The sequence below is a fragment of the Salmo trutta genome, chromosome 28, assembly GCF_901001165.1.
Source record: "Salmo trutta chromosome 28, fSalTru1.1, whole genome shotgun sequence".
Lineage (NCBI taxonomy): Eukaryota > Metazoa > Chordata > Actinopteri > Salmoniformes > Salmonidae > Salmo > Salmo trutta.
In genome coordinates this window covers 16,360,878-16,385,123 of record NC_042984.1, presented here as the reverse complement: position 1 = coordinate 16,385,123, position 24,246 = coordinate 16,360,878, and the positions used below count along the sequence as shown (strand labels likewise).

The window sequence follows — 24,246 nt, the reverse complement described above, 5'->3', positions numbered from 1 at the left end:
TTTTTGTAGGGGGTGATAAATTTTCCACGGCACTCAGGAGGCAGAAGCCTTTTTAAACCTCGAATACACTACAAGTTTTAGATTTTTCCTGATCATTGCTGCTCAATTGACTCAGAAACCTTGTTAAACAACATAAAGATGCTCCAATAGCCATGTTAACTATAGACAATGTTCATTTGTTCATGCAAAGAGACACAGCAAAACATGGGTTGGTCTGTTCTAACACCTCCCTTACACAGGTATTTTCTCTGAATATAGAAGCAGTAGCCTAGTAACAGTATGAACATCAGAAGTCCTTATGCAGATCCTTTCTCTGACTAAGAAATTAGGAAAAAAATTATGAGGGAAGTCTAAAGTGGCAATAAACTAACTGAAAACCAAACTGTCATTCAGAGCTGTGCCTCTAATCCCTGAAGCCACAGTCAGTTGCTTGCACAAAAACTCTCCAGCAGAGTTGAAGTGTTGCTGAGATTTGAGGGGCACAGTCAAATCCCCTGTTGGGTGCTGGCTTTGGAAGATTGCTCATCAAAGCACTGTGTAGTGTGTACCATGTGGCCTGTGTAGTGTGTACCTCATGTACCAGCAACAGGAGCATTTGTAGCTCTGTGTATAAAGGAAGGGTCAAGATGGACTGCTGCTGTATCACCTGTCACAACACTAATGAGCCATGGTTCTTCTTCATTCACGCTCTCTCTCTCCATACCTCTCTCTCTCCATATCTCAATCTCTCTCACTCTCTTTCTCCCCACCTCTTTCCCCGACCTCCATCTCTCTCTCACTCTCTTTCTCTCCCCCCCACTCTTTCTATCCCCTACCTCCATCTCTCCTTCTCTCTCCTACCTCAATCTCTCTCTCTATCCCTCCAACTCTCTCTCCCCAGTCCTCTCTTTCATACAGTATCTCTAACAGAGAGAGAGAAAGGTATGTGGTGTTACTAGCATGACTAGATCCTTGTTATCCTAATGGGCTCTTTGCTTTCTCTGAGCCGTTGCTCCTTCCTACACGTGTTCTTAATGAGGCCCTCAGACAGAGTCAGGTACGGCTAACCACACCAATTTACCTCACCAACGTCTGTAAAATAAAAATTGTTTTCATTTCATCAAGTTCAATGAGAGACCTTCTTAACTTCATGGTGTTTTGAAGTGTGGTGCATCATCTACTGGCTATGAATAGTACTTCCTATGGGTGCAATTCTGTTTAAATGCCAAGCATCATTAATTGAACATAAAACTGGACATAAACCACTATTGCACCATGCAGGGTAACATCTGTTATATTGTTTGTGTAACGAACAGGACATGTACGGCTTCATGAGTGGAAATATTTTATTACATGCAGTTGCATAGTTATACCACTGACATTTAGCAAACTGACACTATGGAAGCTTTTAACAGCCTCAAAACAGTCAACAAGCATATTTTCAAAACACACAGCAACAATCGAGTTGTACACAAGTATAGCCAGCCGCCACAATCACTATAAGTTTACACAGATCACAATTCAATTAGGATATTTCTCGAGGTATGTTCCAAATGGCACCCGACTCTCTATAGTGCACCACTTTTGACCTGGGCCAAATGCAGCAGAACAGGTTGGCTGAAAGGACAAAGGAAAGGAAAGGACAAAGGAAAGGAAAGGACAAAGGAAAGGACAAAGGAAAGGACAAAGGAAAGAAAAACTCACATTTCTTTCATCCAAATTGAAAGTTTCTATCACATTATTCAGAACACCTACAAAAGAAAACACGCTGAGCATTTTTTATATGGAAACACATTTGATATCAAACAATAACAGCAGAGAAATAACAGCAGAGAAACATCTAAATACGTATTTCTGATAACCAATCTTTGTTTGTGTTTAATCATTGTTAGGCACTTATGGCTGATGAATACAAAATGAACAGCGATAAAAGGACGGTCTCTGAACCAATACGAAGACATCAAACATGAGAAGAGGAATTGGCCATAGGTGGCAAGACAGCACAAACAGATCTGGGACCAGGCAAATGTTCATATATCACAATATTGATTTTGAAATGATTGTGACGATCAAACACATTAGATGCAATATAAATAATTGGAAAAGTCTCATGGGAATTGTTATGGCATATTCTCTCATCATTGGACATCAATATGATGGAAATATTAAACATAAATAAAACAATAAATATATTTTCATAAACTTATATTTTTTCGAATATGTAGGTTTACTCTTACACTTCTGATTTCCTTCACCATGTGAATAGAATCATGTTTAATCAGACCCATAGCTGGTGAATGTATCCACCCAAAGGGAGACAACAAGCAGGTTTGTGCCTCTGGGAAGCCTCTGACATGTTTAGAAGTTATCATAACAGAATCAATTCATCTACACAATGCTCACAATAGCTGCACTAACAAATTCGGCAATACTTAAAATGGCAAAAAATAAATAGTAGTAAATAAAGCGTTAGTCAGTTAGCATAGTATGGTTGGATATGTCCGGATGGAGGACGGTGCCTGCGATGCAATCAGCCTCAGACACTGTTGGGGTTGTAGCAGAGCATGTTGAGCTGCAGGTTCTCGTCCCAGTGTCTGAGGATGATAAAGAGCTGGTTGGCAGCAGACTTGACCGAGGCTAAGTCCTTTCCTTCAGGGATGGTCTGGGCACTGAGCCACATGCTAGCCTTAGCGGCTATCAGCTCCCACTCTATGAAGTAGCTGGCTGAGCTGTGCTCCAGCCAGGCCAGGGCTACAGCCGTGGCCCACACCATGCCCTCCGTATTCAGCCTCTTCCTGGACCCCGGGCCACCAGGGGGCGCTGCTGGGGGGGTTTCCACGCTCTCCGACTCCGAGCCCCTTCCGCTGTCTGTCTGGGAGTGAGGGAAGAGAGGGTGCTCGGCGTAGGTGGAGGAGGTAGGGGTGGAGGGGCTGCCCAGGAAGGAAGGAGAAGACCCAGGCCAACTCTCAGTCCGTGGACTCCTGGCCAGGTGAGAGGGGCTGTGCCCCCCCTGTCTGTAGCTGCTGACGACCAGGTCTCCAGGCTGGTGCTGGTGGTGGCCTGCCAGGCTGGTTTCTGTCTCCTTAGCTGAGATCTCAAACGGAGATGGAGAGGTGGAACTGTGGCTGTCGTCTGCAGCGCTGCTGTCGTCTGCAGCGCTGCTGTTTGAGCGGCGGCTGGCTGAGTGGGAGACGTGGTGTCCCAGACTGACACGGTGGCTGGTGAAGGGAGACGTCCACTTCAGCTTGTCCATGGGCACGTTGATGGCCTCACACAGAGCGCTGTCCAGGCAGAATGCACCACATGCCAACTGTAAGGACACCTGTACCAGAGAGAGGTAGTTTAATACAAATTGTGAAAAATATTTTCCTTTATTATGTTCCCCTAACCCTAACACCCCTCGCCTAATTGGAGTAAACTAATGGTAAACTAACAACACATAGGCTTCTACTCCAAGCTTATACATACTATATACATGTATTTTATACAGTGAGGGAAAAAAGTATTTGATCCCCTGCCGATTTTGTACGTTTGCCCACTGACAAAGAAATTATCCGTCTATAATTTTAATGGTAGGTTTATTTGAACAGTGAGAGACAGAATAAAAACAAAAAAATCCAGAAAAACGCATGTTAAAAATGTTATACAATTATTTGCATTTTAATGAGGGAAATATGTATTTGACCACCTCTCAATCAGAAAGATTACTGGCTCCCGGGTGTCTTTTATACAGGTAACGAGCTGAGATTAGGAGCACACTCTTAAAGGGAGTGCTCCTAATCTCAGTTTGTTACCTGTATAAAAGACACCTGTCCACAGAAGCAATCAATCAATCAGATTCCAAACTCTCCACCATGGCCAAGACCAAAGAGCTCTCCAAGGATGTCAGGGACAAGATTGTAGACCTACACAAGTATGGAATGGGCTACAAGACCATCGCCAAGCAGCTTGGTGAGAAGGTGACAACAGTTGGTGCGATTATTCGCAAATGGAAGAAACACAAAAGAACTGTCAATCTCCCTCGGCCTGGGGCTCCATGCAAGATCTCACCTCGTGGAGTTGCAATGATCATGAGAACGGTGAGGAATCAGCCCAGAACTACACGGGAGGATCTTGTCAATGATCTCAAGGCAGCTGGGACCATAGTCACCAAGAAAATAATTGGTAACACACTACGCCGTGAAGGACTAAAATCCTGCAGCGCCCGCAAGGTCCCCCTGCTCAAGAAAGCACATATACATGCCCGTCTGAAGTTTGCCAATGAACATCTGAATGATTCAGAGGACAACTGGGTGAAAGTGTTGTGGTCAGATGAGACCAAAATGGAGCTCTTTGGCATCAATTGTAGACTGATCATTTCTTTGTCAGTGGGCAAACGTACAAAATCAGCAGGGGATCAAATACTTTTTTCCCTCACTGTAAGTGTATGTCAACTTCCGACTTCAACTGTATGTGTCTCTATGGACGCGAGCCTTCCTTTTAAATATTATTTATCAATTTTCGAGCAAACGGAATGAGCAGCAGCTACGTTTGGCTACATTAGTGGAATTCCCGCGAGAGAGTAACGGTTAATGTGATTGGATGTTAATTATTTGACTAGGATCCTTATATTTGACATTGTGTTCTTGTTATGCTGAACAATAGATGGTTTCATTTTATTTTGGGCAGTTAAACGTGGCAACACAGGTTGAAAAATGTATAGCCCCGTTGGAAAATATCAATGGACTGTTTGAAAATGTAAAAAAAATCAAATTGAATCACATTTTTATTTGGCGTATCCCCGACGGCATTACGCGTACCCCAGTTTGGGAATACCTGAGTTAGAGGAAAAACCAAAAGAAATGCACAATATTATTCAAGAACGATCAAGTGTAATATATTATAAAAATAAATCGAACTGGATGGAAAAGGGAGAAAAATGCTCCAAATAATTTTTAATCTTCAACATAGAAATGCTACCAAAAATAATTTACTGAAACTTGTTACGAATGACGGAGTCACTCGTGATTCACCAAACAATATTTTGAAAGAGTAAACAAAGTACTTTGTTTTAGTTTCAGTCTCCTCCATCTCAACTAACCGAAGTTAATTGAATGGATTTATTTTCTATTAATAATGTAAAATTAAGCGCTGTACAGAAAGACTAATGTGAAGGTCAAATTACAGAGGAGGAATTTATTGATGGAATTAAGGCCTTTAATTAATTGAAGAAATGAAGGCTATTCCATGCGAGAAAATGCAAAGAAACTGAAGATCTCGTACAATGCTGTGTCTTCTCCCTTCACAGAACAGCGCAAACTGGCTCTAACTAGAATAGAAAGAGGAGTGGGAGGCCCCGGTGCACAACTGAGCAAGAGGACAAGTACATTGGAGTGTCTAGTTTGAGAAACAGACGCCTCACAAGTCCTCAACTGGCAGCTTCGTTAAATAGTACCGACAAAACACCAGTCTCAACGTCAACAGTGAAGAGGCAACTCCGGGATGCTGGCCTTCCAGGCAGAGTTGCAAAGAAAAAGCCATATCCCAGACTGGCCAATAAAAAGAAATGTTTAAGATGGGCAAAAGAACACAGACACTGGACAGAGGAAGATTGGAAGAAAGTGTTATGGACAGACAAATCTAAGTTTGAGGTGTTTGGATCACAAAGAAGAACATTTGTTAGACGCAGAAAAAATTCAAATATGCTGGAGGAGTGCTTGATGACATCTGTCAAGCATGGTGGAGGCAATGTGATGGTCTGGGGGTGCTTTGGTGGTGGTAAAGTGGGAGATTTGTACTGGGTAAAAGGGATCTTTAAGACGGAAGGCTACCACTCCATTTTGCCATGCCATGTCATACCCTGTGGACGTAGCTTAATTGTAGCCAATTTCCTCCTACAACAGAACAACGACTTAAAGCACAGCTCAAAACTATGCAAGAACTATTTAGGGAAGAAGCAGTCAGCTGGTATTCTGTCTGTAATGGAGTGGCCAGCACTGTCACCGGATTTCAACCCTATTGAGCTGTTGTGGGAGTAGCTTGACCATATGGTATGTAAGAAGTGCCCATCAAGCCAATCCAACTTGTGGGAGGTGCTTCAGGAAGCATGGGTTGAAATCTCTTCAGATTACCTCAAGAAATTGACAACTAGAATGCCAAAGGTCTGCAAGGCTGTAATTGCTGCAAATGGAGGACTCTTTGACCAAAGCAAAGTTTGAAGGACACAATTATTATTTCAATTAAAAATCATTATTTATAACCTTGTCAACATCTTGACTATATTTCCTATTTATTTTGCAACTCATTTTATGTATGTTTTCATGGAAAACAAGGACATTTCTAAGTAACCCCAAACTTTTGAATGGTAGTGTATTCCAAACCTTTTTTGATGTACTCAGTGGCCATTATTAGTATGTTTTAACCACTCCTATAAAAATGGTAGATTATCAGATACTCAACAAGAGTTACTACTGAATTCCAACTGAAACAGGACTCAGGTGATAAATATTAAGTCCATTTGGGCAAAATGCATAGAATTAAAAAGGTATTGGCGGATTTTATTCATCCTAATCAGACAGGTTTTTTACATGGACGATACATTGGAGATAACATAAGACAAGTACTGGAAACAATAGAACGCTATGAAAAATCAGGGAAACCAGGACTGGTATTCATAGCAGACATTGAAAAGGCTTTTGATAAAGTATGACTGGAATTCATTAATAAATGCCTGAAATATTTAAATGTTTGAGAATCTCTTTGTATAATGTGTTAAAGTTACAGTATGTATAGTAATCCTAGTTGTGAAATATTAAATAATGGCTACTTCTCAGAAAGTATTAAACTGTCAAGAAGAGTAAAACAAGGTTGTCCTCTATCGGCATATCTATTTATTATGGCCATCAGATCCAACAATAATATGTCACCTTCGTTTGTAGAAATGGACCAAGGCGCAGCGAATGTTGAGTTCCACATAATTTATTAATAGTGAAACTTAACAAAAACAATAAACAAACAATGAACCGTGACTACAGAGGTGTTACATACACTTACTCAAAATACACGATATCCCATAAACCACAGGTGGAAAAAAAGCTACTTAAGTATGATCCCCAATTAGAGACAACAATAACCAGCTGCCTCTAATTGGGAATCATACAAAATCACCAACATATAAAATCAAACCTAGAACCCCACATAGAAATAAATAAAGTAGATCAACCCCCCAGTCATGCCCTGATCTACTCCACCAAAGAAAATAAGGACTCCCTATGGTCAGGACGTGACATAATATCAATGGGCTAGAAGTTCAGGGCTTTAAAACAAAGGGCTCATTGTAAGCTGATGACTGTTTTCTTTTAAATCCACATTTCAGATCCCTCCACAGCCTCAACGTGTCTAGATCATTTTTCTAACCTCTCTGGATTACAACAAGTGTACTATATTACGTATTGAATCACAAAAAAATGAAACTTTTACATTACCGTGTAATTTACCAATAAAATGGTCTGATGTTGATGTGGATATACTTGGTATTCATATCCTGAAATAAATTCTCACTACAATACATTTTAATAGAAAGTTAGCAAAAAAAGATAAGATCTTGCATCCATGGAAAGGAAATAACCTGGCATGCTGTCGTACAAGGTTAGTAGCTACATTTTATGACATATACAGGGTTTATGGATACTCCCATAAAGCCCAGCTCATTGGATATATAGCTAGCTTTGTTTGACCCCGATTGGTGCTTATTTGACAAAGTTAGAGTCATTCAAGTGAAGACCGGCTGCGTTATCGTCGTGCCATGAAGACATCGCTGTCTGACCAAATATGGTGTCCTATAGGATATGCTACACTCCTAATGATATAGTGAAGTCTGGTTACGTTCTAGGATCTCTGAGGAATACATACAAACGTGATTTGGCTGGTTGAAACAACATTTAGGGTTAGATTTTCACAGATTCCTTTCTTTGCAAATTGAACGAGTGGAAATACAAAATCGATTGTGCATGCTATATGGACCTTTTTAGGATTTGAAAAAGGATTTTATCTAACAAAACAACACTTCGTGTTATCTCTGGGACCCTTTGGATGATAAATCAGAGCAAGATTTCAGAATGTAAGTACACATTTCACCTTCAGAGGTGAATTTATCAAACCTATCACGGTGAAAAAAGTGTTTTGTTGTTAGGAGCTCTCCTCAAACAACAGCATGGCATTTCTTCACAGTAATAGCTACTGTAAATTGGACAGTGCAGTTATATTAACAAGAATTTAAGCTTTCAGCTGATATAAGACACTTATATGTACCGACATTTGTTGTTTCTCTAAAATCTGCGATCATGACACAAGGTGCTGCATGATTTACAACTGTCCCGTTGTTAAGTCATACCACAGAATCTCAATTGGATTGAGGTCTGTGCTTTGACTAGGCCATTCCAAGATATTTAAATGTTTCCCCTTAAACCAGTCGAGTGTTGCTTTAGCAGTATGCTTAGTCATTGTCCTGCTGGAAGGTGAACCTCCGTCCCAGTCTCAAATCTCTGGAAGACTGAAACAGGTTTCCCTCAAGAATTTCCCTGTATTTAGTGCTATCCAGCATTCCTTCAATTCTGACCAGTTTCCCAGTCCCTACCGATGAAAAACATCCCCGAAGCAGGATGCTGCCACCACCATGCTTCACTGTGGGGACTTTATCCCTGACCTGTTTGGAAAGCTCCTTGGTCTTCTTAGTGCTGTTTACTTGGTGGTGCCCCTTGCTTAGTGGTGTTGCAGACTCTGGGGCCTTTCAGAACAGGTGTATGTATACTCAGATCATGTGATACTTAGATTGCACACAGGTGGACATTATTTAACTAATTATATGACTTCTGAAGGTAATTGGCTGCACCAGATCTTATTTAGGGGCTTCATAGCAAAGGGGTTGAATACCTATGCATGCACCACTTTTCAGTTTTTTAAATGTTTCAATTTTTTTTAAACAAGTCATTTTTTTCATTTCACTTCACCAATTTGGACTATTTTGTGTATGTCCAATACATGAAATCCAAATAAAAATCCATTTAAATTACAGGTTGTAATGAAACAAAATAGGAAAAATGCCAAGGGGGTGAATACTTTTGCAAGGCACTGTATATGGGGGATAGAACCATCCCAGCTCTGCAGGTTTTGCTGCGAAGAGACAGAATCGTTAGATCCTTTGTTTTGATACTGTCCATATGTACAGTAGCTTGTTTTTGGTTGCAGGTTCAGGAATGGCTGAAGAATTACAACATTTACCTGGAGCTAACTCTGCCAGTAGCACTGCAAGGTTATTTGAAAAGTCATAGTCAATCGATCAATAATATAATAATACTTTTAGCAAAAATGTTTATCTTTAATTTACAATCTGTAGAAACTATGATAATAGAAAAAGTTTCAGAACTTTTGTGAAACATCACAGCACAGTTGAAAAATATAAAAACTGGATGGTTTTCAGAGATAGATGGGAGGGGTTGAGAGTAGCTGAAGGATGGGATTAAAAACAAACAAAAGATACCTATTACAGTGAGGGAAAAAAGTATTTGATCCCCTGCTGATTTTGTACGTTTGCCCACTGACAAATTAATGATCAGTCTATAATTTTAATGGTAGGTTTATTTGAACAGTGAGAGACAGAATAACAATAAAAAAATCCAGAAAAGCGCATGTCAAAAATGTTATAAATTGATTAGCACCGCAAAACACCAGTCTCAATGTCAACAGTGAAGTGGCAACTCCGGGATGCTGGCCTTCTAGGCAGAGTTGCAAAGAAAAAGCCATATCCCAGACTGGCCAATAAAAAGAAAAGTTTAAGATAGGCAAAAGACCACAGACACTGGACAGAGGGACTCTGCCTTGAAGGCCAGCGCCCCGGAGTCGCCTCTTCACTGTTGACATTGAAAGTGGTGTCTTGCAGGTACTAATTAATGAAGCTGCCAGTTGAGGACTAGAGTCAGAATAGAGGATTGCTAAGGATTGTTATCTAGAACCAGGATAGCCATTTCAAAAATTACATTTTTGGCAAGCAATTGTTATTTTGGCAAACAATTATTGGAATTTATCCTATATTGTCCTTAACATCATTACTCCATAGCAACAGATGTGGGATACACACACACACACACACACACAATCAATATCAGATGGTCGACAGAAAGGACTTGATGTGCGAATGCGTATTCAGTTGAAGCTGTTTGAGAGGCATGCAAAATTGAGCAAGAATGGGGAGATTTGATTAACCAATGTCAAGTCCTAGCTGATGGAGCTCAGATACACACACACACACGTAGGTCCCCCATTGTGACCATTTCCCCAAGTATCTGTGCAGTTGGACCTTTGATTATTTTGTGCCACCAGAGCCACAATATTTTCCCCCCTCTGTGATTGTCTGAGTTGTGACCCCCTCCCCATCAGTTACCGCAGCTAGTGTTACCAGCACTGCCACTACCTGGGTAGGGGCACTTCACCGGAATTCCCACCGAATAGGTACACTGTCGTCAAGGTTCTCATTAGCAGTTCTGAAAAATTCCTTGTATATTATGCTCACCCATCCGGGTGCTTTGGCTTTGTAACACCAACCCTTGAGGGGGCAGTGCTGCTGACCATGTTTATATTTCTGCCTTGGCTGCATATACTTGCAGTAGACCTATAAAACAGATAAGGACTTCCCCTTAGTGTATGGGTTGCTCAGGTTGGTGTCTATGGTATAGGGTTGGGGACCATTCCATCATGATAGGACAATAAATAAATACACTATATTCACTATTTATTTTAAAATGTATATCACATATCCGCACAAAATTGAAAGCTCTCTCTGTCACAACCCCTGCTCGCAGACACACATGGGCTCTGGCATTTGCAACCATTTTCCTTTTTCACTCACTTAACTCCACACTTTTCCAAACACAAATACATACACCCCACCTTCCATCACAATACACCCGCACATACCCAAACACTGTGTCTATGTCCTGTGTTTTATCCCTACATTTTGATTCATACCTAATTTCAGACTTTTGCAAACTTTTGCATTATTATCCTTTCTTCTAATGCTGTCTTTTATCTATTTCTATATACTATAAATAGAAAGTCGAATACTAATTATTTTACAACATTCCCTATCTTGAACGGTATAGTCTATTGTAGTTTATTTCTTTATCAGTTTGTTGTATTTTATTGTAAAAAAATAATAATACAATCCCTACCATGGTTAGTATTGGGTGTTCCATTATTCGACTCTGGGAAAAATTTAGAATAGCCATGGAGTAGTCTTCGTGTCTTGGAACAGTTTGTTATCAATACACAGTTTATCGACTACGAGAGCTACACGTTTCCCTTTTAATCTATTCACCTTGAAGAGTCGGTACAGAACTTTGCACCGTTCTGCAATTTCCTTTGGGAACTGCTCATTCATGCCTATTTTCATGCCAGCGGTTATTTTATCTTTAATATTCTATCTTTAAAGAATGCAAATTTGTCAACATTTGGGCGCTCATATCTGTGTCCTCTCTGTCCCAAACGGTGTACACGTTTGAGTTTGATTTTGTCGAGTCTCGCCTGGGATCGGTAGTGCTTACAGAAATAATTATTTCCCTACACCTTCAGATCTTCGCCCTCATTTTCTTTGATACCAGGTAGTACCAGATTTTCTCTCATTGTTGCAGCTTTTTTGTCTTCAACTCCTTTTTATCTTTACTGACTAGTTCAAGTATGCCCAGACGAGACGACCTACAGGGAGGAGGTGAGGGACGTCGGAGTGTGGTGTCAGGAAAATAACCTCACACTCAATGTCAACAAAACAAAGGAGATGATCGTGGACTTCAGGAAACAGCAGAGGGAGCAGCCCCCTATCCACATCGACGGGACAGTAGTGGAGAGGGTGGACAGTTCCTCGGCGTACACATCACGGACAAACTGAAATGGTCCACCCACACAGACAGCGTGGTGAAGAAGGCGCAGCAGCGCCTCTTCAACCTCAGGAGGCTGAAGAAATTCGGTTTGTCACCAAAAACAAACTTTTACAGATGCACAATCGAGAGAATCCTGTCGGGCTGTATCACCGCCTGGTACGGCAACTGCTCTGCCCATAACTGTAAGGCTCTCCAGAGGGTAGTGAGGTCTGCACAACGCATCACTGGGGGCAAACTACCTGCCCTCCAGGACACCTCCACCAGCCGATGTCACAGGAAGGCCAAAAAGATCATCAAGGACAACAACCACCCGAGCCACTGCCTGTTCACCCCGCTATCATCCAGAAGGCGAGGTCAGTACAGGTGCATCAAAGCGAGGACCGAGAGACTGAAAAACAGCTTCTATCTCAAGGCCATCAGACTGTTAAACAGCCATCACTAACATTGAGTGGCTGCTGCCAACATACTGACTCAACTCTAGCCACTTTGGAAAAATTTATGTAATAAATGTATCACTAGCCACTTTAAACAATGCCACTTTATATGTTTACATACCCTACATTACTCATCTCATATGTTCATATGTATATACTGTACTCTATACCATCTACTGCATCTTGCCTATGCCGTTCGGCCATCACTCATTTATATATTTTTATGTACATATTCGTATTCATTCCTTTACACTTGTGTGTATAAGGTAGTTGTGAAATTGTCAGGTTAGATTACTTGTTAGATATTACTGCATGGTCGGAACTAGAAGCACAAGCATTTCACTACACTCGCATTGACATCTGCTAACCATGTGTATGTGACAAATACATTTTTATTTGATTTGATTTGAGTTTATCATTTAACATTTATATTTTCAAAAACATGCCCTTTTGTCACTGGTGAATTACAGTAAACATTCTTAAAAACTATGTAGAACATATGGGCAGTTGGTTGTATTTAGATCAAGCGAACAGTCTTTTATCTAAAACTAATGGTGCACCTGTGCAGCAACGCACCAGAGGAATGTAGTCTTTGTTCTCGTTCTCACTCTCCCCCACAGAGTCGCTGGTTTTGCTGTGTGAGCGAAACATGAAGCCCCTGGCGGCCCGGGTCAGGAGTCTCGTCCGGTTGAGAGTCAGCCTGTAGAGGAGAGGAGAGGGATGCAACACCTCGAGTTCAACTTTACCTTTCATTCATTACCATTTGTGAGTACAAGTACATACATTGGAATTTCTCTGCGACGTAAAGGAGCATTATTATTATTATATTATTATGGTCTTACCATAACCCTGCCATGTTCAGCACATACATATAGCTCAATAAAATAACAACTGAACTCAATAAACACCAAATGCCTCTTCCGTTTGTTATTTCATGACAAAAAAGGACGCTCCAGGATAAGTGGTCAATGCAAATTTTAAGATCTTTCCATCAATAGAACTCAATAGCATCCTAAAGAATATAATGGACCTCAAGGACACTGGCATACAGTGAAGTGGTTTTCATTTTGTTAAAGGGTGGGAAAAGGGCAATTTTTCCTCACACTGAGCAATGCATGAATGGTGCCGAGCGGACAAAAGCACCTGACTGGTAATGTGTGCCTCAGAGATAAAGGTGATATTGGGGTGAGGTGAAGAAAGGAGATGTATAAAGGATTCTGTTGAGCTGTGTTGTTATTAAAGCTCAACCTCCTCACAGAGTAATTATAGACCTCTCTCTAAACTTATTTATTTTATCCAAGATTTTTGAAAAAGTTGTCATCAAGCAAATGGTGGCTTGTTTGAGTATGAACAACTTACTTGAAAAATGTAAGTCAGGCTTGCACTCACTTCACAGCACAGACACTGATTTATTAAAAGTCAGTAATGACCTTCTGTTGGCTGCTGATTCCAGTGAAAGCTATATTCTAGTTATTTTGGATCTCAGTGCCGCGTTTGATACTATTGATCATACTGTAACATCCTTGTTGACCAGCTGGAGAGGTGGGTGGGAATCTCCAGCGTTGCCAGGTCATATCTATGACCTGAACCAGTCGTTTCTCGGTGAGCATGGGTGGTTCAGTATTGTCCCCAGCACCTATTCACTATGATGTCCCTCAGGGGTCAATTCTGGGCCACATCCTTTTTGTACATGCTTCCCCTTGGTGACATCATCCGCAATCATTGTCGCGCAAATCCAATGCAAGTCAATGGTACCTATATTAAACATTTTTGTGCTTCATCTAAAAGTATTTAAAATTGATATGCAGTTCAACAGTCACTTATTGAGATTTTGATTTTTTTAATAGCTGTTCTAACATAAGAGACATCATATGGATTACTTTATTCCTGCTGTGGAGATTGCTTGTTATAATAAATAACAATAAACTGTGGTCACTAAGATTTAATTTGAGGGTATTTTCATTCATAACAAGGGTGCACAATCCCCCCATTCTAGGGGACCAAAAGTATTGGAACAAATTCACTTATATGTGTACTAAAGTAGTCAAAAGTTTAGTATTTGGTCCCATATTCCTAGCACACAATAACATCATCAAGCTGTGACTTGTTGGATCTATTTGTTGTTTGTTTTAGTTGTGTTTCAGATTATTTTGTGCCCAGTAGAAATTAATGGTAAATAATGTATTGTGTAATTTTAGAGTCACTTTTATGGTAAATAAGAATAGAATATGTTTCTAAACATTTCTATATTCATGTGGATGCTACCATGATTACAGATAATCATACCACCAAGACATGCTTACCTCTCACCACAATAACAGGGCAGGTTAGGGAGGTATTTGTGCATCTGTAACATTCTTAATTATTCACGATTTATTCAGAACTATCTGTAATCATGGTAGCATCCACATTAATGTAGAAGTATTTAGAAACATATTATATTGCTATTTACAATGAAAGTGACTCCAAAATGATACAATACATTTTCTACCATTCATTTCAGGCACAAAATAATCTGAAACACAACCAAAACAAACAGAAAATGCATCCAACAAGTTTGGAGAGTCACAAGCTTGATGTAACAATTGTGTGCTAGGAATATTGGACCAAATACTAAACTTTTGACTGCTTTAATACACATAAGTGAAATTGTTCCAATACTTTTGGTCCCCTAAAATGGGGGGACTACAGATGAAGTCGGAAGTTTACATACACTTAGGTTGGAGTCATTAAAACTCATTTTTCAAAAACTCCACACATTTCTTGTTAACAAACTATAGTTTTGGCAAGTCAGTTAGGACATCTACTTTGTGCATGACACAAGTAATTTTTCCAACAATTGTTTACAGACAGATTATTTCACTTATAATTCACTGTATCACAATTCCAGTTGTTCAGACGTTTACATACACTAAGTTGACTGTGCCTTTAAACAGCTTGGAAAATTCCAGAAAATTATGTCATGGCTTTAGAAGCTTCTGATAGGCTAATTGACATCATTTGAGTCAATTGGAGGTGTACCTGTGGATGTATTTCAAGGCCGACCTTCAAACTCAGGGCCTCTTGGCTTGACATAATGGGAAAATCAAAAGAAATCAGCCAATACCTGAGAAAAATTATTGTAGACCTCCACAAGTCTGCTTCATCCTTGGGAGCAATTTCCAAATGCCTGAAGGTACCACGTTCATCTGTACAAACAATAGTACGCAAGTATAAACACCATGGGACTACGCAGCCGTCATACCGCTCAGGAAGGAGATGAGTTCTGTCTCCTAGAGATGAACGTACTTTGGTGCGAAAAGTGCAAATCAATCCTAGAACAACAGCAAAGGACCTTGTGAAGATGCTGGAGGAAACAGGTACAAAATAATCTATATCCACAGTAAAATTAGTCCTATATCGACATAACCTGAAAGGCCGCACAGCAAGGAAGAAGCCACTGCTCCAAAACCGCCATAAAAAAGCCAGACTACGGTTTGCAACTGCACATCGGGACAATGATCATACTTTTTGGAGAAATGTCATCTGGTCTGATGAAACAAAAATAGAACTGTTTGGCCATAATGACCATCGTTATGTTTGGAGGAAAAAGGGGGAAGCTTGCAAGCCGAAGAATACCATCCCAACCGTGAAGCACGGGGGTGGCAGCATCATGTTGTGGGGGTGCTTTGCTGCAGGAGGGACTCGTGCACTTCATTTACATTTTACATTTACGTCATTTAGCAGACGCTCTTATCCAGAGCGACTTACAGTAGTGAATGCATACATTCCATGCATTTTTTTTGTATTGGCCCCCCGTGGGAATCGAACCCACAACCCTGGCGTTGCACACACCATGCTGGCGTTGCAAACACCATGCTCTACCAACTGAGCCAACTGATGCCATCTATTCACAAAATAGATGGCATCATCTAAATTCACCCAAGTTAAACAATTTAAAGACAATGCTACCAAATACTAATTGAGTGTATGTAAACTTGTGACCCACTGGGAATGTGATGAAAGAAATAAAAGCTGAAATAAATCATTCTCTCTACTATTATTCTGACATTTCACATTCTTAAAATAAAGTGGTGATCCTAACTGACCTAAGACAGGGAATTTTTACTTGGATTAAATGTCAGGAATTGTGAAAAACTGAGTTTAAATGTATTTGTCTAAGGTGTATGTAAACTTCCGACTTCAACTGTATGTACAAAAAGTGCTGTAATGTCTAAACGGTTCACCCGATATGGATGAAAATACCTTCAAATTAAAACTGACAGTCTGCACTTTAACCTCATAGTCATTTTATAAATTCAAATCCAAAGTGCTGGAGTACAGATCCAAAACAATCAAAGATGTGTCAATGTCCCAATGATTTTGGAGCTAATTGTATAGTAACAGGAAATGATAATAAGATCTAGTAGGTCACTAAGTAGCAGAGGTGTGGACTCGAGTCACATGACTTGGACTCGAGTAAGACTCGAGTCACAAATATGATGACTTGCAACTCGACTTTGACACGAATGACTCGTGACTTGACTTGGACTTGTGCCTTTTGACTCGACCTGACTTGATACCCTCCCCAAGTCCAAATTTAAAAAATAATGCTTTTAAAAAAAAGTGTGCAGCACATCAACTCTTCATTTAACGGATTACAGTTTGAATCGGACAGCAGCCAATCAAATTGTGCCAGCTGAGAAAAAGTTGTACGTGGCAGTGCAGAGGAACGTCAGTGGGTGAATTCAGATGGAGCCCTTGGAAAGATGATACCCCAAATTATTATTTTCGGATATAAAGACAACGCTGTATCAACAAAAAACGTATTGCAACTTGCAAAACATGCGGGAAGAAAATTACAGACGGAGGCGCAACAATTTCCAACTTTGTTCGACATTTGAAGCTGCACAAAGAACGGTAAGTCGTGGCTAATATAGCCGACAGCTATATATTTTATTACTTTACTAGTGTAGCATGTAGGCTAACATAACATTAAATCAATGAGCCTCCACACAGTCAGTCAGTGCGGGAATGTGATCATTGTACCCAAGATTGAGCTACAATTGGCTAGGCAGTTGGTACCCTAAATCCTGCCTCATGTTACTGCTGTTCCTAAAGCCATTGACATATGTTAGCCTACTGTTACCACACACACAGTGTGTGTGTGTGTGTTAAGGTTGGGTGATTGTGTACAAGCCAACATTGCCCGATTGCGCCCCATTGCGATCCTCGATCACTATTGGTGGGTATTTCCATGGAAATATAACGTTTATTTGGAAAGTAATAAATATATAGATATCTTTAAAAGCATTCATGACTTGCTTAAATGTAATATACTAACTATTACTCTTGTTAGAATATGAAATGGTATTACATTTGGTGAAGAGCACATTATGACTTGTTTAGGACTCGAGACTCGACTTGACACTTGACAGTCTTGACTTGATACTTGACTTGGGACTTGAGTGCTAAGACTTGAGACTTACTTGTGACTTGTAAAACAATGACTTGGTCCTGACTTGGAAAGCAATGACTTAGCATCACATCATACAAACAATCATTATGACTGCAAAAGTGTATTATGCATGCCGATTACACAAAACAATGTAACTCAGTGAATTGAAAACCCCTTCGCTGTCCCCATTTTCTATTATCAGTTGGCCATGAAACAGCACTAGTACAGTTAGTATGTTATTGTCCCTGACAGTCTCCAGCCTGGCCCTCTCCATCACCCACTTGGCTGAGAAGAGGCTCTCCACCGACTTCTGGTCTGAGGTCACCGACGGGCTCCTCTGAGAGGCTGAGAGAGAGAGAGAGAGAGAGAGAGAGAGAGAGAGAGAGAAAAAGAGAGAGAGATAGAGAGACGGGGCACGCTAGTTTTCCATTTAGCTATTTTCTCTCTCCCCTGAGCTCAAGACTCCACTCAACATCGCCACAGAGATCACAGATAAAAGACACCTATAGAGGCCTGGCACCCAGAGCAGAGGACACACACAATCTAGCAGCTGTGTATGTGTGTATGTGTGTGTGTTGATTACATCTTATCAATGTAGACCATAAGAAAACAAATGCGCTTTTCTCATTTGCTCGATTTGGAAACCAGTCATTTTCCTTGAAAGCAAAACAGGACAGATAAAAACTCACCATCTGTAAAGCGGCATCTTTCCCAGGCAGAGGATGAGGGGGTGCTACATGGAGAGGCCCCATCTTCCAAACCTAAAACCCACCAAAAAGATAGGTCAATGCCATTTGAAAAGTATCACTGTGGACAACATACATTCAAAGCATATGGATATTAAAACCTGTCAGATCTGTCTGTTTGGCAGGCGGATGACCTCTTCAAACTATCACTTGTTAAAATGGCGACGGAGAAGAATGCAGACGTTTTACGCGTCCCCAACCGATTGTGTGTTTTTTAAATTGGTTTATTTGTGTTTTTTGTAACTTATTTTGTAACTTATTTTGTACATAATGTTGCAGCTACAGTCTCTTATGACCGAAAATAACTTCTGGACATCAGGACTGCGATTACTCACCAGGGACTGGCCGAATCCTTTTTTTCCATTAAAGAGTCTGACAAGCCCGACGTAAACGATACACAGCTTTCTCAGGAACAGGCCCAGATCCCTGTGATTTGCGTGAAGAGGAGGCGGAGAAAAAGGGGCCAGAGGGCGGGCTGCCTTCTGAGAATTCGTAGGCAATCGAATAAACCTTCACTTCCTTCCATTCTGCTAGCAAACGTGCAATCTTTGGGTAATAAAATCGATGACCTACGCACAAAATTAAACTACCAACGGGACATTCAAAACTGTAATATCTTATGCTCATGGAGTCGTGGCTGAACAAAGACAATATCAACATACAGCTGGTTGGTTATACGCTGTACCGGCAGGATAGAACAGCGGCGTCTGGTAAGACAAGGGCGGACTATGTATTTTTGTAAATAATAGCTAGTGCACGATATCTAAGGAAGTCTCAAGCTATTGCTCGCCTGAGGTAGAGTATCTCATGATAAACTGTAGACTACAGTATCTACCTAGAGAGTTTTCATCTGTATTTTTCGTAGCTGTTTACATACCACCACAGTCAGAGGTTGGCACTAAGACAGCATTGAATCAGCTGTATTCCACCATAAGCAAACAAGAAAACGCTCACCCAAAGGCGGCGCTCCTAGAAGCCGGGGACTTTAATGCAGGGAAACTTAAATCCATTCTACCAAATTTCTATCAGCATGTTAAATGTGCAACCAGAGGAAAAAAACTCTGGACAACCTTTACTCTACACACAGAGACACATACAAAGCTCTCCCTCGTCCTCCATTTGGCAAATCTGACCATAATTCCTCCTGATTCCTGCTCACAAGTAAAAATTAAAGCAGGAAGCACCAGTGACTAGATCAATAAAAAAGTGGTCAGATGAAGCAGATGCTAAGCTACAGGACTGTTTTGCTAGCACAGACTGGAATATGTTCCGGGATTCCTCCAATGGCATTGAGGAGTACACCACATCAGTCATTGACTTCATCAATAACTGCATTGATGACGTCGTCCCCACAGTGACCGTACGTACATACCCCAACCAGAAGCCATGGATTACAGGCAACATCCGCACTGAGCTAAAGGCTAGAGCTGCCACTTTCAAGGAGCAGGACTCTAACCCGGAAGCTTATAAGAAATCCCGCTATGCCCTCCAACGAACCGTCATACAGGCAAAGGCAAAGATTGAATCGTACTACTCCGGCTCTGACGCTCGTCGGATGTGGCAGGGCTTGCAAACCATTACAGACTACAAAGGGAAGCACAACCGAGAGCTGCCCAGTGACAAGAATCTACCAGACGAGCTAAACTACTTATATGCTCGCTTCGAGGCAAATAACACTGAAACATGCATGGGAGCACCAGCTGTTCCGGGAAGACTGTGATCACGCTCTCCGCAGCCGATGTAAGTAAGACCTTTAAACACAAGGCTGCAGGGCCAGACGGATTACCAGGACGTGTACTGCGAGCATGCGCTGACCAACTGGTGTCTTCACTGACATTTTCAACCTCTCCAAGTCTGTAATACCAACATGTTTTAAGCAGACCACCATAGTGCCAGTGCCCAAGAACACTAAGGTAACCTGCCTAAAATACTACCGACCCGTAGCGCTCACGTCTGTAGCCATGAAGTGCTTTGAAAGGCTGGTCATGGCTCACATCAACACCATTATCCCAGAAACCCTAGACCCACTCCAATTTGCATACCGCCCCAACAGATCCACAGATGATGCAATCTCTATTGCACTCCACACTGCCCTTTCCCACCTGGACAAAAGGAACACCTATGTGAGAATGCTATTCATTGATTACAGCTCAGCGTTCAACACCATAGTGCCCTCAAAGCTCATCAATAAGCTAAGGACCCTGGGACTAAACACCTCCCTCTGCAATTGGATCCTGGATCTCCTGACGGGCCTCCCCCAGGTGGTAAGGGTAGGTGACAACACATCCTCAACGCTGATCCTCAACTCAGAGGTGTGTGCTCAGTCCCCTCCTGTACTCCCTGTTCACTCATGACTGCACGGCCAGGCACAACTCCAACACCATCATTAAGTTTGCCGATGACACAACAGTGGTAGGCCTGATCACCGACAATGACGAGACAGCCTATAGGGAGGAGGTCAGAAACCTGGCAGTGTGGTGCCAGGACAACAATCTCCCCTCAACGTGTTCAAGACAAAGGAAATGATTGTGGACTACAGGAAAAAGAGGACCGACCGAGTCCCCATTCTCATCGACGGGGCTGCAGTGGATCAGGTTGAGAGCTTCAAGTTCCTTGGTGTCCACATCACCAACAAACTAACAATTTCCAAGCACACCAAGACAGTCGTCAAGAGGGCACGACAAAACCTATTCCCCCTCAGGAGACTGAAAAGATTTGGCATGGGTCCTCAGATCCTCAAAAGTTTCTACAGCTGCATCATCGAGAGCATCCTGACTGGTTGCATCACTGTCTGGAATGGCAACTGCTCGGCCTCTGACCGCAAGGCACTACAGAGGGTAGTGCGTAAGGCCCAGTACATCACTGGGGCCAAGCCTCCTGCCATCCAGGACCTCTATACCAGGCGGTGTCAGAGGAAGACCCTAAAAATTGTCAAAGACTCCAGCCACCCTAGTCATAGACTGTTCTCTCTGCTACCTCATGGGAAGCGGTACCGGAGCGCCAAGTCTAGGTCAAAGAGGCTTCTAAACAGCTTCTACCCCCAAGCCATAAGACTCCTGAACACCTAATCAAATGGCTACCCAGACTATTTGCATTGTCCCCCCCTTTACACCGCTGCTACTCTCTGTTGTTATCATCTATGCATAGTCACTTAAATAACTCTACCTACATGTATAATATTACCTTAACTAACCGGTGTCCTGCACATTGACTCTGTACCGGTACCCCCCTGTAAATAGTCTCGCTATTGTTATTTTACTGCTGCTCTTTAATTACTTGTTACTTTTATTTCTTATTCTTATCCGTATTTTTTTAAACGGCATTGTTGGTTAGGGGCTCGTAAGTAAGCATTTCACTGTAAGGTCTACCTGTTGTATTTGGCGCATGTGACTAATAAAATTTGATTTGAGTTGTCACACATTTTCAAACATTCTTCCTCTCACATACAAATGTTGATTAGTATGTAGTATGGTGAAGATCTTACTGGTGGGCAGGTGTCCGTCCTCAGCCTCCTCTGACAAGCGGCCAGACTGGGAGCGTCCCAGTCCGATAGAGTAACCCCGGTTCTTCCTGTTCCCAGAGCGAGAGCCCCTTTTCAGACCTTTACCTGAAACACCCAACAGCAGCTTTCAACACAGACATAATTTATTTCCTAACCAACAGTGCTATTATGGTCTTAGAACTCTACCCTTTTGTAGTATTAAAGGACAAAGTTACGTTATCTTTAATAAAGGTCAGAAGAAGTGTCATGACAATGGATCAAAAAAATATAAAAACGCCCTGCCATACGATGTGCATGTATGCATACCATGAAGGAGTGTCTCACCTGTGTTGATGTAGTCGATAGAGGTCTGTAGATATTCATTAGTGTCCAGATCAACGGGCACAAAGGCAGTGTATTTACTGAGAATGTTACAGGCCTTGCTGGTGTGAATGGCATATAACCGGTATCTTCTGCCAGAACCTGAGAAATCACGTTGTTGTCACTTCATCATCTCATGATTTACATAAATTCCATTAAAAAAATATTTGGAGAAATCCGCAATCCGATTTCTCACCTGAAATCCTCATCATTAGCACAAGGTTGTCACTATTTGATACAGCAAACTATTACCAAAACAAGACGATAAAGACAACAATCACTCCAAAAGATACCATCTGAGCATTGAGATATTACCCATGTCTTACATACCATGCTCAATCTCACACTCCTGATCTACCATGTGCTCAAAGTCCTGAATGATGGAACGTCCAGCCAGGTGATGGAACGTTTCATTCCAGAGTTCCTCGTGAACCTTCTCTTCCCGCTCTCTGCCCTTCAGGTAGGGCTCTATGTCAAAGGTCACCTCCCACTTGACTGGCTTCCCACAGAGCAGGCCAGACACCACAGCCTTACAGAACCCCTTCCCCACGTCCCTGTCCTGAGGGGCTGAGATCAGGTCTGGGGTGGATGGAGGCCCCTGGGGAGTTTCTATCTCACACAGCTGATTAGGGTAGCAGTCTGGTAACACAACAATAAGGAGTAGTTAGGATATCAGTTGTTGAATATATTAGGTCACTAATAGTCATAAATGCAGTGACGGGTTGAATTTAATTTACTGTGCTTATCAGATAATTACCCATCATTAATACCCATCATTAAAACTACCCATAATTAAAACTACTTTACTTGAAGAGAATATTAAGGTTTGAGGGACTGTATGTGTCTACCACGATCTTTAGGGTGAGTGGGAGGGCTCCGGTTGTGGACCTACCTGCGTCTCCGAAGCTGCTGACAGAGGGGTCAGTGGAGGACGAGCCGTCCTCCCCAACGGTGCTCCTGGCTCCTCCTAAGGCGTGCTCTGTATAAGCCCAGCTCCTGGTGGCTCTGGCCTGCAGCTTGGAGCCGGGGGAGTGGGCCTGCTCTGGCTCCGCCTCCTGGGGAGCCCCCTCCTGCTGGGGGGAGGGCCTATGAGAAGCCCCGTTGGTAGGGCACCCCCTGAAGGCAGTGGCAGATGTGGCACACAGGCTCACCAGCTGTGGCTGTCGGGTTAGACATAAAACGCCAGATACATTCTGATTATCTGTTATGATATTGCTTGCACCACAATTTCAAATGAGTCGATGTCAATTTGTATCAAATGTTTTGTCATACAGTACCAGTCAAAGTTTGGACACACCTACTCATTCAAGGGTTTTTCTTTATTTTTACTATTTTCTACATTGTAGAATAATAGTGAAGACATCAAAACTATAAAATAACACATATGGAATCATGTAGTAACCAAAAAAAGTGTTTTATATTTGAGATTATTCAAAGTAGCCACCCTTTGCCTTGACAGCATTGCACACTCTTCACATTCTCTCAACCAGCTTCATGAGGTAGTTACCTGGAATGCATTTCAATTGTGCCTTGTTAAAAGTTAATTTGTTGAAGTTCTTTCCTTCTTAATGTGTTTGAGCCAATCAGTTGAGTTGTGACAAGGTAGGGGTGGTATACAGAAGATAGCCCTATTTGGTAAAAGACCAAGTCCATATTATGGCAAGAACAGCTCAAATAAGCAAAGAGAAATGACAGTCCATCATTACTTTAAGACATGAAGGTCAGTCAATCAGGAAAATGTCAAGAACTTTGAGAGTTTCTTCAAGTGCAGTCGCAAAAACTATCAAGCGCTATGACGAAACCAGCTCTCATGAGAACCGGCACAGGAAAGGAAGACCCAGAGTTACCTCTGCTGCAGAGGACAAGTTCATTAGAGTTA

General features: G+C 41.6%; 1 protein-coding gene across 2 annotated transcripts in view; it reads right to left on the bottom strand.

Annotated features, from left to right (window-relative positions):
* Positions 1-1,311: 1,311 nt before the first annotated feature.
* The window catches only part of vwa5b1 (von Willebrand factor A domain containing 5B1), a 57,320-nt gene continuing 34,385 nt past the window's right edge, over positions 1,312-24,246 (bottom strand). For both annotated transcript variants that reach the window (XM_029718850.1, XM_029718849.1), the window contains 8 exons: positions 23,260-23,527; positions 22,698-23,006; positions 22,332-22,469; positions 21,990-22,112; positions 18,449-18,520; positions 18,041-18,104; positions 12,899-13,022; positions 1,312-3,301 (listed from right to left, as the gene is read on the bottom strand). In XM_029718850.1, the coding sequence (XP_029574710.1) occupies positions 2,516-3,301; positions 12,899-13,022; positions 18,041-18,104; positions 18,449-18,520; positions 21,990-22,112; positions 22,332-22,469; positions 22,698-23,006; positions 23,260-23,527 (1,884 nt within the window). In that variant the 3' untranslated portion in view covers positions 1,312-2,515. The remainder of the gene's footprint in view (positions 3,302-12,898; positions 13,023-18,040; positions 18,105-18,448; positions 18,521-21,989; positions 22,113-22,331; positions 22,470-22,697; positions 23,007-23,259; positions 23,528-24,246) is intronic.